This window comes from Asparagus officinalis, chromosome 10, assembly GCF_001876935.1.
Source record: "Asparagus officinalis chromosome 10, Aspof.V1, whole genome shotgun sequence".
Taxonomy (NCBI): domain Eukaryota; kingdom Viridiplantae; phylum Streptophyta; class Magnoliopsida; order Asparagales; family Asparagaceae; genus Asparagus; species Asparagus officinalis.
In genome coordinates, this window is record NC_033803.1 from 24,246,413 (window position 1) to 24,265,354 (window position 18,942).

The window sequence follows — 18,942 nt, forward strand, 5'->3', positions numbered from 1 at the left end:
TGCAAACATGCCTAATATTTCACTAATTATGTATTGGCCTAAAGCATAAATAAAAAATTTTATAAAATTTTGACATATTCTAAGAACATTTCATCTGTGTAGACAAGGAAGTCACGTTCCAAATAGCAGTTCGACAAAAAGTCCAAACAAGGAAACATAAATCCACAATTTTAGAAAACGCTTTTAGAGAAACAGAAAATATAGTGTTAAACATAACATTTTTGACCTTTCGTACAAGAATCCGCCTCCAAATTAGAACAAAGCAACAAATTTTCGTTTTTTTTTTTTTTTTTTTTTTTGGTTTGGTTTCTGGGATTCAGTATTTAATAGGAGCACACAGAACAAGCCACAGACTAATCTTCTGCTGTTTGAAAGAAGGCTTCAACCTCTGCAATGCTGGCTTCAGCTTCATTTATCTCTGTGCCTTCTTGGTTTGACTCCTTAACCTCTACCTGCAAAATACCCTCGAAATACAATATAGTCTTAACTTTAAGAAAGGAATATTATGTGTTTTAATCGTTCGTTCAATGTGAAATCAACGTTACCAGTGTTGCCTTCAAGTCTGCAAGGGAGGACTCCAGTCTTTTGCGGCAATCGGGGACCATCATTCTTGACTCTGCCAGCACATTCTCCTGTTGATATCATTAAAATGTTCATTAAGGCGACGGCTAAACTGTGCCTCACTACAGCCTCAGTCTAAAAGAGCACATGCTTGAGAATCTGGAATTGGATAGAATTTCAGCACTGTGATTCAGAACCTATTGTGTGAGCTGAAAGAGAAATGACCAAGGAGCCCTAATGTTTTAATACCTATCGCTTCTGTTCAAACTGATATCGAGAATGGAAATGATGAGTTATATAACGTAGTTCCACGTGAGAGTTTTCTCGCATGGGCAAATATGTAGGGTGAATGCCATACCTACAGAACCAGGAGATGGATGAGCCGTATTCTCTTTTTTTTGGAAAGGTTTTCCCATATATATCCCCCAGATCTATTATATTTCCAAATTTATTCCTCAAATCTAGATATCTGCTAAATGACAGCACAAAAAAAGGGGAGAAAAAAAATCCTACATTGGTTTTTTCCTACCCCTCAATTTCCAATAGGATTAATTACATTTCGGTGCCCTGTCGTATGATGTAACTACATGCGTGACCCTGAGGTTTAGGTATCTACAAGGATAACCCCGAGTTTGATGGCCAATGTGAAAGTGCTAACGGAGCATAACTTTGCATATGAAAAAGATAAAAATGCCCTTTCACACAAACACAATATTCATAACATTTGGTGGGATTTAATCCAAGTTGCTTATGTGGAATGTAGGGGACCATACAAAAGTTCAGTGATTGAAACAAGCTGAATGAATTACTAACGAGGGTTATTTGCATATATATACACCTCTTAAATCATCGGTATTTGCAAAAATACCCTCCAAATATCAGCATTTAGCAAAACTACCCCTCAAATCATCAATGTTGGAAAAAATTACCCTCAAAGCAATTAATCATCAACTTTGATAAGTTAATTTGTAATCGCAATGCAAAAATTATCAACGAAATAGTGAAATTTTTAGCACCAAGTTGAGGATTTGTTGATTTTTAGCACCAAAATGTGGGGGTATTTTTGCAAATACCCATGACTTAAGGGGTATATATGGAAATAAACCTATTAAGAAACAAATCCTTTTATGAAGGGTTTTTAGAAATCAATCCCTCAAATCTTTAGTAATTCCATAATAGCTCCTCAAATCTTTAGTAATTCCATAATAGCTCCTCAAATCTTTGAAATTGCTTAAAATTTGAGGGACTAATATAAGATTACTGAAGATTTGCGGGACTAATATCTAAATAACCCTTTTATAAAATGATTTGAGGGACTAAAGATTTGACGGCATAATTGAAGATTTGAGGTAATTTTTTTTAACAAAATGCCAAATGATATGATGGACTAATCAGGGTTACCTTTGTAGATACTCAGACCCCGGGGTTATATAGATGCAATTACGTTATACCACAAGTCCCAGAGTGTAAAAAAGGGTAGTTTAGAAATTTCCATATTGTCTTAGTTGACATATTAGTTAAAAAAACAGTTTTTAGAAACCATTAGATTTTAGGCTGCGATGATACAAGTTAGCGATCTCAGGGTTATTCGTGTAGATACAAAACCTCAAGATCACTCGTGTAATTACATTATACCACAAGGTACCGGACTGTGATTTTCCTTTGCAATATATCAAGAATATACCCCAGATTAATTGAATTAATTTTATTAGCTTATACTTCATAATTAGAGAGACAGAGAGGGAGGGAGGGAGGGAGAGGAGGGTGGTAAATTAGTATCTAGTTTCTCCTCTATCTAGCTAACTTTAAATTAATTAACTCAATCAGCTTATATTAGTGTGTCATTTGAAAAGTGAAGGGAATAAAACCAATGTGGCTGATTTTTTGGTAGTGCAACTATACGATAGATTTGGGGGTATATAAGCAAAACCCCTTTATTTTTATGCTATGATGATATGATCAGTGATGACTAAAGTAGATGTAGGCAGTAGGCACGTCCTTCATAAGAAGTTGAGTATCAATTCTTCAGCAGTAAGAGCATAGATAGGAACATAAATTCTGCACTTCCATCCCAGATTTAATTTTCAAATATTTACTTGGTTTAGCATCCACCCTAGTCCTAAGTATGTCAAGCAGTTTCATCATTATGGTCGATAGTCAAAATTCAGTATGCAATAATTTACTTCCAATTAGAAACTTATATTCCCAGGTAAGAAATCATTGGATGTGCCTAAAGCTCAATATAGTGCAGAAATCACAACTAGGAAGGTGCTAAATACTGGATGCCTTCACAATGCAGGGAGTACAAAAACTTCTTTTGAGAAAAAGGATGCAGCCTTCATCATCAATGCCCCAGTCTTCTAAAGGAGTACAAAAGCTTCACTTCAAATAAAGGCTAATGTCATCTAAAGCAAAATGCAAGTTTGAAATGAAAGAATACACTATAAAGGAAGATGATTGGCTGGTCAAGATACCTACAAAGGGGAAAACAAAACAAAACAAATGCTTTGCAATGCTATGGATGTGGTACTATACATGTACACATTATGTAGATCCTAAAAATTCAGGATAGGGATATGACTTAGATACAAAAATATACACACAAATTAAAGTCGACATGTGATGATTTAGCAATACTAGAATAAAAGACTTAGCAAGATATTATAAAATAAAATTCAACTCAAGTTACCTGAATGATCATTATTACGATTTAAGTGAGTGGACAAACTATATAAATGCATATTGAATGTCATTATTAACAATCTAGTCACTATATTTTTTATACACCTATAATATGTTTAAATTTTGGGCAAATAAAAAGCAGTATCCTATCTGCTAGGATACGACTACGAGTATGACTCCTCTACGAAGTGTCCACAATGCGCAAAATAGGAGTCAATCTCCTCTATCAGAGTAGACAAACCTACCACTTCATTCTCCAAAAGCATGCAATATGAAAACTTAAGTTTATTAAAAGGGTAAAGTGAGATGGGCACAACTTTATCAGTTGATTGAGGTTTAACTATCCTGACAAGACACTTTAAGATATAGCCTGATAGACTTTAAAGGTTACAAACATGAGATTACTAGATTAATAAAGTAATTTCAGTTTGTAAGAAACTTATATTTAAGCTGAAACTTGAAATTCATGTATTGGAAAATCTGGTCCTTACTAGAATATAACCAGATCACAATAGACAAAAGCTTTTTAAATTCTCTGAAAACTAAAATCGTAGTTATAATTTCTATAAAAAATTTCTTTGAAAACTAAAACCCTAGTTATAACTTATCTCTTATAGATAAGTCCATAAGAAGAATACAGCTAAAATAAAAAATTCTCATGATAAAAGAAGTTTTGGCTTAGTATCTTTTTGTCTCCTTTTATTTTTTGTGATTATTATAGCTGCAATAGTAACTTTTTTCCTTTTCTTCATTTGTTTATTTGGGATCTCCCAAACGAATGTTGTTCAACATCAGCTTTTCCCAGTTTGGAGAAAACTAGAAGTAGAGTTGTAAATAGAATCAACTTGAAGTGACCATGAATTCAGATTTGTTGAAGAGATACATAAAAGATCGTCCTGCATGAAAAGAATCAATTTGAAATGTTGTTGATGTCATCACGTCAATACTGTGACGCCTCGTTTGGTACGCGGGAATGGACAGACTTGGGAATGGAATGGAAGAAGGAATGGAATGGATTGCATGTGGGAATGGAATGGTCATTCTCATTCTCTTGTTTGGGTGCATTCGTAGAATGAAGCTAGAATGAAAATCTCATTCCCATTCCCATGTTTGGTATCATTAGTACACAAGTGAGAATGAAATCTTATTTTCTAATAATGCCCTTACAATAACATAGATTTTTAATAAGATAAAAAATAAACATTAATGATAATAACTAAATAATTTTATATACGCATATGTTATATTAATCTAGGTATGTGTTATACTAATGCTCGTGTTATCCATCAGGTGTATGTTTCGTTTATATTTTTTAAACAATACTCGCTATTTCTTAGTCTTAAAAATTAAAGAAAAAAAAAGATTATCGTATCTTTCATAGGTCCAAAAAAAAAAGAATGATATCCACAATCCACAGTTCTAGATATATAAATTAACTTATTTGATAAAGTATCAAAATCACTCAATTCATAATAGCAAAAATCCATAAAACAATACCAACTAAAATAATAAGTTTCGAAATAGCAAAATGATATACTAGCCTAAATTGTCAATCTAAAATTGCCCACTTGCATAGCGCCTCACCCAAACATTCTTTATTATTAATATGGATATAATTGAAAAATACCTAACTAGTTTTTGATTCTCACTTGAATGGGAATGACCATTCCTTATCTTCTCACTTGGAATGCTCATTCCCACAAATAGTGGGAATGATCATTCCTAGGGAATGGTCATTCCAACATCTAAAATATAGGTGTGTTTGGTATGAGGGAATGGGAAGTGGGAATTGCATTCCATTCCTCCTCATTCCCGCGTACCAAACGAGGCGTAGGTGTGTTTGGTATGAAGGAATGGGAAGTGGGAATTGCATTCCATTCCTCCTCATTCCCGCGTACCAAACGAGGCGTTAAGGAAATTATAAGAAACTGGCAGTCCATTCCCATGTTTGGTATCATTAGTACACAAGTGAGAATGAAATCTTATTTTCTAATAATGCCCTTACAATAACATAGATTTTTAATAAGATAAAAAATAAACATTAATGATAATAACTAAATAATTTTATATACGCATATGTTATATTAATCTAGGTATGTGTTATACTAATGCTCGTGTTATCCATCAGGTGTATGTTTCGTTTATATTTTTTAAACAATACTCGCTATTTCTTAGTCTTAAAAATTAAAGAAAAAAAAAGATTATCGTATCTTTCATAGGTCCAAAAAAAAAAGAATGATATCCACAATCCACAGTTCTAGATATATAAATTAACTTATTTGATAAAGTATCAAAATCACTCAATTCATAATAGCAAAAATCCATAAAACAATACCAACTAAAATAATAAGTTTCGAAATAGCAAAATGATATACTAGCCTAAATTGTCAATCTAAAATTGCCCACTTGCATAGGCCTCACCCAAACATTCTTTATTATTAATATGGATATAATTAAAAAATACCTAACTAGTTTTTGATTCTCACTTGAATGGGAATGACCATTCCTTATCTTCTCACTTGGAATGCTCATTCCCACAAATAGTGGGAATGATCATTCCTAGGGAATGGTCATTCCAACATCTAAAATATTGGTGTGTTTGGTATGAGGGAATGGGAAGTGGGAATTGCATTCCATTCCTCCTCATTCCCGCGTACCAAACGAGGCGTGATTGTAGATCTGTTCAACGTTGATATTAAATGATGAAGAACAAATTTGGAGATGGTTTCAAGCTTTTAGGTCTTGAGATTTGCATTAAAAAAATGAGACAGAAAAGAAAAAGGAAGAAAAAAGGGATCAAGTTTCATATTTCTTTGAGGTTTCATATCTCGCAAAACTAGAGTTTATACCTAAGATTGCATCACATAATCAAAAGTTTGAGAAAGACTACTATCACTTACAAAAATCTAAATTTTCATAAGTATCTTCATCCTTTATTCAAGAAAAACTAGTCTTTTATAGACTAAACAAAATTTGTTCATCAAAAAATCTATGGACTTACAAAAATCTAAATTTTCATAAGTATCTTCATCCTTTATTCAAGAAAAACTAGTCATTCATAGACTTAACAAGAAAGATTTCCAATCGAACTTAGAGTAAATGAATTTCCTAATAATTAATCTCTCAAATGATTTGCTAACAAAAATTTTAAATCAAATCAACTAGGTCATAATCTATAGCTTGCCCTTCATAGATCAGGATATAAGAAAATTTCCGCTAAGAAAACACAATTCTAATTCGCACAAAAGAAGCAGCAAAGTTCAACTAATATAGAGTACGTAGAAACTTAACACACTTCTTCATATCATTCTTTCAGCCTTACAGAGAACTTTTTAGCATAATCGTGTTCACTTGGAAACGATGAATAAAATGGGATAGGCATATGTTTTAAGTTGTCAATGATCAGATATGAAGTTATGAATAGAGGTCCTTTCAACCTCTTGAAACCTGATGGCTGATATCATGTCAAAAGACCTCTTCATCAAAACTTCTAAAGCTAATCTAAGATCTGAATGAGCACACAAACAAATAAAAAACAGGATTCTGACTTTTCACCTTTTTCTGGTCACAGAACATCTCTCTAGATGGATCAACATTTTTCATGACAACATCTGAAACATCCTCAAAGGCTAAACTACGCACAGCGGGAAATTATCTGTTCCAAGACTCCCCAAACAAGCATTTTTTCACCTCTAAAAGCTAGTTGTTGGAGAGAGGCAACCGAAATCTCTTATAAACCCACAAAAGAGACACATTTAGTCAATGTGAGACTAAATGGACCTAACATTATACTTGAGCGCAGTTAGGTGGTCCACATGTACATAAGTGCGGGCAATAGGACAGCTAAAAAACAAATATAACCTTGAATTACGTTGATCCATCCAAGGATGGATCTATTTGGCTGGTTGTCCGCGCACTTGCCCTAGAGAATTCTAAGTTTTCTATTAAGAGTACACAAATTTATAAAGGTGCCCCCATACATTTGGTAACTTCATACAATTACGAAGGATAATTACCAGAAACTAAGTAGTATTTTGTAGTTTTTGTGATAAAAATGGCCATAAATTGGTATGAAAATAATAATGAAAACTATTATATCTTAAGATCTTTGTGACTATTGTATAAATAAGATTTTCTATTGGTACAATTTATATTTTATGTTATTATTTATATGTACATTTTTTTGAGGGAGTGTTTATATGTATAATTGTATATCTGCCCCCCATAGGAAAAAAAATTATGGATTCATCCCTAGATCCAATGGCGGATCTACCCTAAGGGAAATAGTGTCACGTGACACCACTTCCCTTAAAGGACCCCACCCTGCTCCACATAAAAACTAGTGGCAAATAGTTGTAATAAATGGTTATATCCAAAATTTGATAAATAATGGTAATAATTGATATATGATGTTGAGTCAGTTTATAGAACAAATCATGTTACACCAGATCATTATTTAGATCCGGAGTTAGAAACTATTAAAATTTAGGTAGCTAAACTGGTTCTGCTGTTCAAGATCAATAATTCATTAAACTAAAGCAATAATTGATGAGAAAAGCTAGGAGAATTAGAGAAAAGCATTGAGCCAAAGTAGTAGAGAGAGGATGTGATTGAATTCAGGAAAGTGGCGTCACATGGCTACGACAACTTTGGAAAGAGATTTTCCGCAATGAAGTTGATAAAGAGCAAGTTGCTAAATAAAATGATCGACCTAATGATTTATTAGCTACATATATTGAGAAAGTTGTACTTGAAAGTGTTATCAATAATGAAATTATGTACTATTTTTCTAAATGTGAAAACTCATATAGGACGATAGTAATTTTTTTAATAATTAATTATATCCTACATCGTTCACTGCTTGGATCAATCCATGATCGAGCAGGACATTTAAACAGACCAATTGGTACCACCCAACTCAATTGTGAAGCACATTACCGTACAAAAATCTCGAACAAAACCATGAGGGCTCCATGGATAAAGTAATCAGTTCAAACTGCTTCTCAATTGACTCTTCTACTATAAAGACTCCATATGCAACTAAATTCTAAATTCAATTTTATCAAAATAACTTTTTTGGACTTGCCAATTCCACCCTAGTAAATTACAATGTTCGGCTTCAAAGTCCAATTTGAGGAAATCAACTCCAAATCTCAAATTGTACAAAACCAAAAGTTGATTTTTTTTTTCTCCCGATAGAAATCAACTTAATCCCGTCAAAAAGCACGAGGCAATTAGAGAAGTTACAACAGATCTAGGGTTTCAGAGAAAAACGAGATCACCTGCTGCTTGAGATCGTAGGGATCGGCGCCTTTCTCCTTCATGTCGGCGGTCTTCGCCGCTTCTCTCTCGACCTCCTTCTCGTAGTAATGGAGCTCCTTGAGCACGCGCTTGCACGTGCTCGTCTTGATCTTCAAATTTCGAAGCGTCGCCATTGATCAACAACAATCTCTCGCTGTCTCCAGTATTGGAACTGAGTTGAGAGTGAGTGGGGACGGGAGAATCATATAAAGGGTTAATTTCACAAAACCCCCCGAACTTTGGGGAAAGTTATCTAACATAATCCCTTGAACTTTGGGGCGTCACACGAGTCCCCGTGAACTTTTTAACCTTATCTCGCCTGATCCCCTTGTGTAATTTAGAAGTAATAAAATGTTATTGAGAGAACTATGCCAAAAAAAAAGCTATTGAGAGAACAAAATTTAGACTTTGTCATTTATAAAATATATTCTCTGTTCCGTAAATTTTGGGTTTTTTCTCAAGAGAAAATCTTAGTTATTTTCAAATTATATATAGGGGTCTCAAATATAAATTTTTGAAATTCAGGAGAGTTTTGTGAGATGTGACGCCCTTAGTTTCACATACGGTTGCAGTCCAAGGTGAACATAAAGATATCAAATATGTCATGCACCACACACTGTGCATAAACATGCTTCACTGTCACAATCGCTATCACTCTAGCAGAAGTCAAATGTGAAGTAGTGAGGGTACAAGCAAATATAAAGAATAAAAATACAAGGAACACAATGTAGAGAAGAGATATCCAATAGTATCTATAAATATGTCCCAACAGAAGAACAGAAAGTACATCTGATAAACCGAAATAAAAACAATGAGTCTCTAAAGCATAAGAGTCAACTAAATAGTACTAAGGCTCTCAGCCTCCAAAATAAAATATATCTCTAAAAGACTACAACCATAAACAGTCCACTGTGGAGCACCAACTAGCTACATATGAATGACGGTAATCTATGCTGAATCTTCGTCAATTTGCTGCACTCCGAATTCCCGACCCGCTACTTGAAAAAGGTGAAAACAACGAGCGTCAAAGCACTAGCAAGAACATCTCCCTCCGCCCCCGGGGGGAGTAACGCCTATATAATACTAAACATAGCATACCTATATGTATCATCTATCATGTACTAATAGGAGTTAAGATTTAGAAATGCACAACACGAGATGAGTACATCGAGGGAATAATCCAAACAAGGATACCCTCGTATATACCATGTATCTCAAATTGTAAATAGCTAACTATCAACTCCAAACCCAAAGAATAAGTAATAAAGAAGTACATCATAAACAACTCATCCAGGTGCATGTTATGTCATAGTATCTCACACTACTCTCGGTTAAGTGGCACGGGAGCAAATACACAATTATGTGTAATCCTTACCAAAGATATGCACCATCGCAAAATATACCTTAATGATGAACTACATCCATAAACGGTACCAACCTAAGACCCAGGCGATTAAATATTTCATAATGTTATCGCTCGCAAAATCATGCAGCTCATCGCATTATCATGCGGGACGGACTACCCACTAGGGCATCCTACGGAGTATAGGTGCATCGGCCTCATCGCATCATCATGCGGGACAGACTACCCACTCGGGCATCCTACAGGGTATAGGCGCATTGGCCAACTCTAGTATGGTGTATCGACGCACTACCCTAGGTAATATTGAGCTATGCCCGTCAACGGTACCCATGCAAACATTTGCAACTCTAGGTTGTCATCTCCTATCGTGACGAAACCTAACACATGAGGTTACACACTCCTAAGAATCCGTGCATGCTCAAAACCCCACACGTGCACCTCATGACAGTGCACGCGTATCAATGTATGGGACCGTATATCGAGTCTGCGACTAAACGTGCATGGAAGATCAACAAACACAAAATAGCACCAAATCAGTCGACTGATATCTCACCAGTCGACCGAACAGTGATCAATCGATTGATTTCCCATCAGTCGACCGATCAACGATCATGCACAAAATACAAGTCCCAATCGATCGACTGATTATCTCTTAGTCGACCGACCCGAGAGGTTTGAAAAATCTTGAGATGTCGATATATTGACTGATCAATGGGGTCAGTTGATAGACCTAAACACTAAACAAAAAATTTCTAGTTTTCTACAATTATACGATTTTCTCATAATATTGTAAAATTTTAACATAAGGTATGAATCATGTTTTAAATCTTGTATTTACTAAAGTGGGGTTTGGCCAAATAAGTTTCATCAAAAAAAATCATGGTTTTGGGATCCAATTTCCCTAAACTTCACCAAACAAAGTTAACTCAATTAATTAGGATTTCTAATCCTAATCAACTTATTAATTAGCAAATATTTAGTGTTCTATTCATCAAGATTAGATCTTTTCATTCTTTTGTGATTAGATCTAAAGTTCTATTCATCAATTTAGGGTTTAATCCGTCAAAAAATTAGATCTTTTCATCGTATGCAATTTGATCCCTTAAATGTATAATTTCATACGATCTTGCTTCACAAAGGTTATAACTCTCGCCTTCCTTTTGAACTTTGCTTCACAAAGTTTTTCCAAATCCGAACAAATTTTTTAGGGTTTTGAGGGGGAAGAGGGTGCGGCTGCTCAACATGAGAGAGAAGGGGAGAGAGGAGAGAGAAGAGAGAAGAGAGAAGAGGTAAATGTTACGAAACTTTACCCACAATACGATCTCAACATTCTAAGATTAATGGTGCAAACCTCGTGTCCATCTAATCAATAGAAAAAATTACAAAAAATAAAAATACGGCTGATTTCAGCAGACTCGCGATACCGAGGCTAAAACTGCGAATCGATCTCAAATCGATTCCAATCTGATCCATTCCCAGAATGATCACTAACCATAATAGAACTCATTTATTATCATTTAAAATTATTTTATTTTTTATTTTTTAGGGTTTTACATGAGACATCCCAAAGATCATAGTTTACGTGAGATAAATAAAGTTTAAGGGTTATTTAGGGGATTATGGGCAACACCCCCAAATGTTTTTTTTGGGGGGTGGGGGGGGTGGGGTTGGATTTGAGCGAGTGATGATGAACCAAAATTGTAAAAAACATTTTGTTGCTCGAGAAAGTTAAATTTCACAAAACTCCTTGAGATTTGGGGTGTTTGGTAGGGGTGTTAACAGAGTGGATACGGTTCAGATATGACACTTACCATATCCATATCCGCTCTCTATAAATGGATATGGATACAGATTATCTTCGGTAAGGAAAAACCTTAACCATATATGCACTCATCGGAAACAGATACGGTTCAGATATTTGAGAATCAGATCGGATACGATCACGAATATGAAACAGATATTCGACAAATGGATATGAATCGAATATGAATCATTACACCTATGTATAAATTACAACCAAATGGGTAAATGTATGTGGTTGTAGGCTTCTACTTGCATAATTGTATGGGGCATAAGATGTATGAGGGTGCGTCCTATTAAATTATCATTTAAGTAAAATATTCATGAAATGAATAATAACTCTAGTAATTCTAGAATTCATCCTACCAATTAGTTCTCTAATTAGTTATCCTAAATATGATCATTTTGAGCACAAGAGAGTAATTCACAATTCATAAAAGAAATTAAACTAGTTTCATACAATTCTAGAATTTCTACAAGAATTAGTTCAACATCTTAGAAAATAAAAAAAAAAATAAAGGGAGAGAATGTAAATAAAAACTAACTCTAAAGAGAGTTCTAGCCTCTAAGTGAGAGAATGAAAATAACAGAATGACCAAAAATAAAAACTAACTCCCTAGAGATTTCTACTTCTTGGTGAATAGTTCAAGAAAATAAAATCTAAACTATGCAAGAAAATAAATCTATACTATAAAATAATTGTAAGAAATTGGAAGTGATGCAAGCTGAATTCATACTCCGGGGGATGTAAATCGTCAGAAGCGTAATGTTAACTCGACGATGTTTGTAGATTTTGTCGTTGACAGAGGTATTCTATTGAACATGACAACTAAGAATATATATATATATATATGTGTGTGTGTGTGTGTGTGTGTGTGTGTGTGTGTGTGTGTGTGTGTGTGTATGTATATGTATATGTATATATATATGTATATGTATATGTATATGTATATGTATATGTGTGTGTGTGTGTGTATATATATATATATATATATATTCTAACAAAATGTTGTTCATAGTAAACATGCGATGATCATTTTTATTCCACTTGGATTTCTCCAAAATGGGCACAATATAAGCATCATCTATAATTTCCCATAAATCAAAATGTTTAGATCTAACAAATAGTTTAAATCTAACACACCATTGGGCATAGGGGAAATTGTCTAATCTAGGAGCAACACTAGAATCATAGCCTAAACAAGATGCATCATTCATATCCATAATTTGTAAAAATATGCAAGCAAGATACAAATGCAATCAAAACAAGATTAGCACAAAAATATAACTTGGATCTTTAACTCAAGGCGATTAGACCTTAAATCAAAGAGCACCAAGCTCTGATACCAATTGTTAGACCCTAGAGGGGGGGTGATTAGGGTCTTATGCTAATCTAATCCGATTTAAATGCCAATTAAAACTAATTAATAAGTTATCCTAGCAAGTATGAAATACAACAAGAATATAAGCTAGGATAAGCAATATGAACAATGAGATATATCCTATATGATAGAGATATATGCAAGGATATATAAACAACACAAGGGTAAATAATCTAAACAAGATAGTGGATGAAATAGATAATGAGCTAATGACAATGGCGATATAAGATATGAACATAAATATGAATGAACGCCAAAGCACACTCAAACAAGCAATATGATCACGGAGTTCGGACCTTCCGTCCTACGTCTCCGCTCCCCACTCCCGGGGAGAAATCCACTATCAACCGGGTTTTCTACGTTCACCCGAATAACGTTTACACCTCACAGTATCGGTTTTCAACGCTCACCGATCAACGTCACTCCTCACACTCGGTTTCTAGCTCACCGAAAACCTCACTACACACTCGGTTTCTAGCTCACCGAAAACCTTACAACACTCACAATGTAACAAATATAAATTTGTTCTCTACAATAGATGAGAACACAATGAAAGCACAACTCAAAGTTACAATCTCTCACCACCCAACTATACTATGTATGAAAGATACAATAAGCTCAATGTGGGTGTGTGTGTAACAATGAGTAAATAAGATCAAATCAACTAAACTCAAGTATGAAATCTAGCTTAAGAACAATGATAATCAATCAAGTATATAAATGTAAAGCTAGAGTTTGAGTTTAGAAAACTTCTCAATTTGATAACAAGAGATGGAGGGATGATAGTTGGAAGCTCAAACTTCAATAGATAATCTCCTCAAGCTCTTGTGGAATTTGATTCACCAAAACAAACTCTCAATTTGCTTAAAAGCTTTTTAAACACACTTAAACCAAACTAAAACCCTTGTTAAAAACTTTATTAAACTTGATTAAAAACTCTCTTAGTTGGTTTGAAAAGACATCAGCAATGGGGTATATATACCCACTAGAAATCTTCAGCAAAAAACACCCAAAACAAAAGACCAAAAGACCCAGCCAACGGTACAAAAACTAGCCGTTGGAAACAGAAAAATCCATCGTCGGTCGACCGGAAATTCTGTCGGTCGACCGATTTGAGCTTTCGGTCGACCGGACCGGTCGACCGACAGACTCTCTGTCGCCCAGTGAGAAATGATCAACTGATCGGTCGACCGGGTCGGTCGACCGAAATCTGACACAGCTGAAAAACCTGATTTGCTGATTTTAAAAAGCTGTTTAAAAATATCAAACAAATTCCAAAAAATGTAAAACTTTGGGGAATGATTGTAGACATGATAATAAACATGCTACAATGACTGGTTTCGAAAAAGGACTTCCCAAATGAAAAATATCATCATTTTACAAAATAGTCCAAAACATGAAAACCTGAAAATTGATATTTTGATATTTTGACTTAAACAACATTTTGAAACCTTATGAAATGATTGTATAGACTTGATAAAAGATATAACATGTTGTTATGAAGTCTATAACCTAGAAATACAATATTTTCATAAAATTGCATATTCTATGCAATATATTCAAAACACTAAATATGATTTCATTAAATATAAGCTTGTTAAAGATGAAATCATATATATACATATAAGCATGAAACAAAATAGTATTTTCCAATTCTATGCATTTGTTTCATATATAAGCCCGAAAACTATAAAACCAAATATATATATATATATATATATATATATCACTATATATATATATATGAAAACAGATATAATGTGTGTGTATAGATATTGAGCTTAACGTATTAAACACACATAATATAAACCCTAAACTAAATTACCCAAGCTAGATCTTGATCTTCAATAAGCTCTTCTAGGTAATCTCTCGGATGAAGCTTTAACTTGGATCTTGAACTTTGAATATCAAGGCTTCACCGACATTCCGCCAACCTCCTTTGGATATGATCGTTATGGCGCAATCCATCCATCCTCCAACTACGTTGTTTGTCTACAAAACATAGGAATGCACAAACACTAGACAAACAACATTAGTAATAAATTGTTTGTTAAACATCATCAAAATAAGAAGGCCAACACGTCAGTCACGTAAAATCTAAAAAGACTTTTCAGTTCCCTCATTTAACGCACACCCGCGCCCATCCAGAGCTGCTCTCATTTCACTCGTACCCGGCCTAAGTCGACTCTAAGCGAAAGAGGCCAACTGTTATGGTGTTTTCAGTCACCAAAATGTGGCCATTTTCCAACAACGGACAGATGCCCCCCTAAATTCACCGCTCAAATCGAATTGATGATCAGAATCGCCAAGATCCCAACTTAACTGACTCTGAGTCCACATCTCCTTAAGTCAACTCGAAGGGCGGTACTTGTTGGTCTCCTTATCGAAGACGACTCGCTACGAGCCCACCCAACCAGTTATTCGACACCTCGTAGGGTCGACTCAAAAGATGTTACTTCTCGACACCCTCACTACAAGACAAAGATGACTTCAACCTTGAACCCCCCCCACTGACAGCGCGTCAGCGTTGCATTAAATGCTTAGTATGCACCATCATTTCTCCATCCCCGACACTATTTATGATACATTGGACCACGCTGGCTTCATGCGCCGCCCATCATGTCTCATTAATGGCGAAATGACAGTGCCCATTCCGTAGCCGATCCACAACCGACATCTGTAAAGTAGGTGCTGACTCAGTCTCTAGCTCAGGCTCGACCAAAAAGACTAGACTACCCCTCTTGCTTGGCTATAAAAAGAAAAACTATTCCAAATACAAGGGTAAGCAATTTCTCAGCATTTTCCTTCATTTTTCTATATTTTTCTCACATTTCCACTCAAGCACCTAGCTGACTTGATCATCAGAGGAACAACGGGGGAACCGATCCTCGTCCTTTTGCGAGTTGTTACACATGCAGGGAAAAACAACCCAACTACAAATCAGATATTCGAAAAAGCGAGCGGCCCCTATATCAGCTCAGTCCCTATTACCTTCTCTTATAATTGTATGATTTAAATCATTAATACACACAAGTGAACTTTAAAATTGACATCGATACTGTTGATAACATATTTGAAGTGAAGGACTTGAACGATGATTAGGTATGTGAATTTTTAATATTTTTTCTATTGAGTAATTTACTAAAAATTAATATATATTTAATTATAGTTTTTAACATTATACATATATAAAAAAACTTGATGCAATGACGAGAGCTATCTTTCAATTGGACGGTATACTTAAAACTTTTAATTAAAAGAGCTAAAATAATTTTAAAAAAAATATCAATTAAATTGTAATACAATGCCTGGGTGAATATATAACTTAGACCCTCAGGTTAATACTTTAAATCATTTATCATGCACTTTTTTTATTGTTGCCTTATAATTCAATTAATGATTGAATCGTCAGTCTATATTATTTTCATAAGAAACATTTCTTTTGCAAAACTCAAATCATGAGAATTGAGAAGATGTCAGGTTGGCGATATCTTTCTCATGCTGATTGCAATAAAACTTGAAAGAGATAAATGGGGTTCTTTCCTACAGTCATTACGAGAAGAAAATCAAATATGTTAGAAGAGAGGTAAATAGGATATTCTAAAATTTATAAATATTCATAATTTATATTTTAAAAAATTAAACTAAATAATTTTAATGTGACGCAAATATGTTAAATAACTTCAGGTACATACTTACCTTACAAATGACATATGGAACATGTATCACTATATTTATAGTATTCCATCACGATGTTCTTCGTTTAATGAAAATTGGTCCTTCAGAATTAGCAACTTCGCTGAGTTTGGTAAATTATCTCAAAATTGCATTCAAAGATGTTGATGGATTTGAAATTTTCAGTATATATTACTTAAATAGGTTGTAGAAAATAAGGATATTCCACTTGCTATTAAAAAACTAATTGCTATGCTAGACTTTTCTGCATTTAAAACCCCACCTACAACTAGTGGTAAAATAAGGATACAATCAGGTTGAATTATTTATAGTTAACTATTTTTAGTACATAATATTTTTATGTAAAATTTACTTACTAGACATGTTTTATATTTTGCATAGATGAGTAAAGAATCATCTCTTTCAACTATGAAGAAGAGGATTAAGACGTGGAAAAATGATTGAAAATTATAGGAGCTTTTCTTAATATTTTACTTATTACATCCTCTGAATTGGTGGAATGATAGTGAACAATTTTTTTTGTTTTGGGATGCATCAATTGCGAATAATGTTTTTGAATATTAAACTCTATTATGCCTTAATTACATTCAAGTTTCATTTAGATAAATTTTGATTTTCTTCAGTTTATTCATTTCATATGATAAAATTATTTTAAATAATGTAATTTTAATTATAGCATTATGTAATTTGCTCATTATCATGATTTCCAATCATGGACATATTTTCTAACCTCAATCAGGGGGGTTCCCATGCTTCGGAAGGGTAGGTGAATTGCGAGAAGATCATACTTAGCACAGGCTAAAAGACTAGTGTATGTGTATGTTGTGAATATAAAATGAATATGAGAAAACAAGATAATATTGAAAAGAATAAAATTCATATAATACAAGAGTATTTATGACTATATTTATTATATCCAAAAAGCTAAAATTGGATCTAGTGACTATTTACAACAGTGTAACTAACATATAATTGGATTTTCCGCATATGAATCTAGATATTTCACTATAGATTTGTATTTATAACCATATCCTGTCAAATAAGGATATTAATAACCATATTTGCATCCTAACGAATATGAACTCAGATAAAAAACCGAATCCATGTATTTTTTGCACCCCTAATAGGATTTATTGTGATGTAGGAAATTGTTTTATTTGGAAAATAAACCTTCAACGTGATTTTCTCGCAAAAAAAAAAAAAAAAAACGTCAAAATCAAAATTCCTGCTTTTTGTCTTTTTAAAAATCCTTAGAGAATATATTTCCATTTTTCTCAGTCCCAAATACAATAGAAATTACTAATACAAAAAATTGATTTCTTAAAAGCCGGGGGGAAATTGATTTCCATTAGGTTTTCGCGTAGCCATACGGACTGTTAGTATCAGGATAGTGTTAAGATTTTTGGTGAGCATTAGAATTAGGATTTGTGTCAGACGTAGGGTTATAACAATGATTATTTACTAAAAATTTATTGTTATAATTCTACTCCTAACTTTAATAATCGGTACCTTTTGTTATTACTTTAACCACAGTTCTAAACCTAACTAACATAGAACTAAAACTCTCACACCAATAGAAAACAATTGCTTTAACCTAAGTACAATGAGTAACATCAAAGTTACTGCATATGCAGACGTTAGAATTACTTATATAATTACATCATACTTCGGGTCCCCATATAGAACAGGATAAGGGGATGTTTGTTTCAAATTTTTTTTGGCATTTGGGTGGGATTTCAAATTCTAGGATCAAAAAGTGGGTTTTTTTGGGTTTTAGAATTCCATAAAACTTGTTTGTTTCAAAACAAATTTTAGAATATCAAATCCCCAAATAATAAAAAAATATTATATTTAAGGATTTGTGAAATCCTCATTTTTGGGTGGGATGTGGGGTGGATTTCAAAAGTGTTAGACAAATTAAGGATTTTAAATTTCAAAAAGTTTGAAACAAACAAAAATATTACAAATTATAGTATTGCAAATCCCAAAATATTGTTGAAACAAACAAAGTTTAGGAATCCCAACCCATAACAAATTACCTATGAATTTCAAATCCCATGGTGAAATCCATATCCTAAAATTATATGATTTGAAACAAACACCCTCAGTGTTCCAATAACAAAAGTTTAAAGAGACACGTGTGCCTAATAAATGCAT

At 33.7% G+C, this 18,942-nt stretch overlaps 1 protein-coding gene across 1 annotated transcript; it reads right to left on the bottom strand.

Annotated features, from left to right (window-relative positions):
- LOC109826141 (tubulin-folding cofactor A-like) lies at window positions 277-8,730 on the bottom strand. The gene is made up of 3 exons (XM_020393122.1): window positions 8,526-8,730; window positions 546-632; window positions 277-452 (listed from the first exon to the last, which is right to left on the bottom strand). Exons 1-3 carry the CDS (start codon window positions 8,676-8,678, stop codon window positions 354-356), a joined length of 339 nt encoding a protein of 112 aa, XP_020248711.1. The 5' UTR covers window positions 8,679-8,730; the 3' UTR covers window positions 277-353.

What these genes read in the sequence shown, in the direction of transcription:
- LOC109826141 (XM_020393122.1), bottom strand. Translation starts at nt 8,678, where the DNA reads ATGGCGACGCTTCGAAATTTGAAGATCAAGACGAGCACGTGCAAGCGC. An exon ending in CCTACGATCTCAAGCAGCAG is followed by an intron (nt 633 to 8,525) that starts GTGATCTCGTTT and finishes TGATATCAACAG; the next exon opens with GAGAATGTGCTGGCAGAGTC. An exon ending in CAGACTTGAAGGCAACACTG is followed by an intron (nt 453 to 545) that starts GTAACGTTGATT and finishes GGTATTTTGCAG; the next exon opens with GTAGAGGTTAAGGAGTCAAA.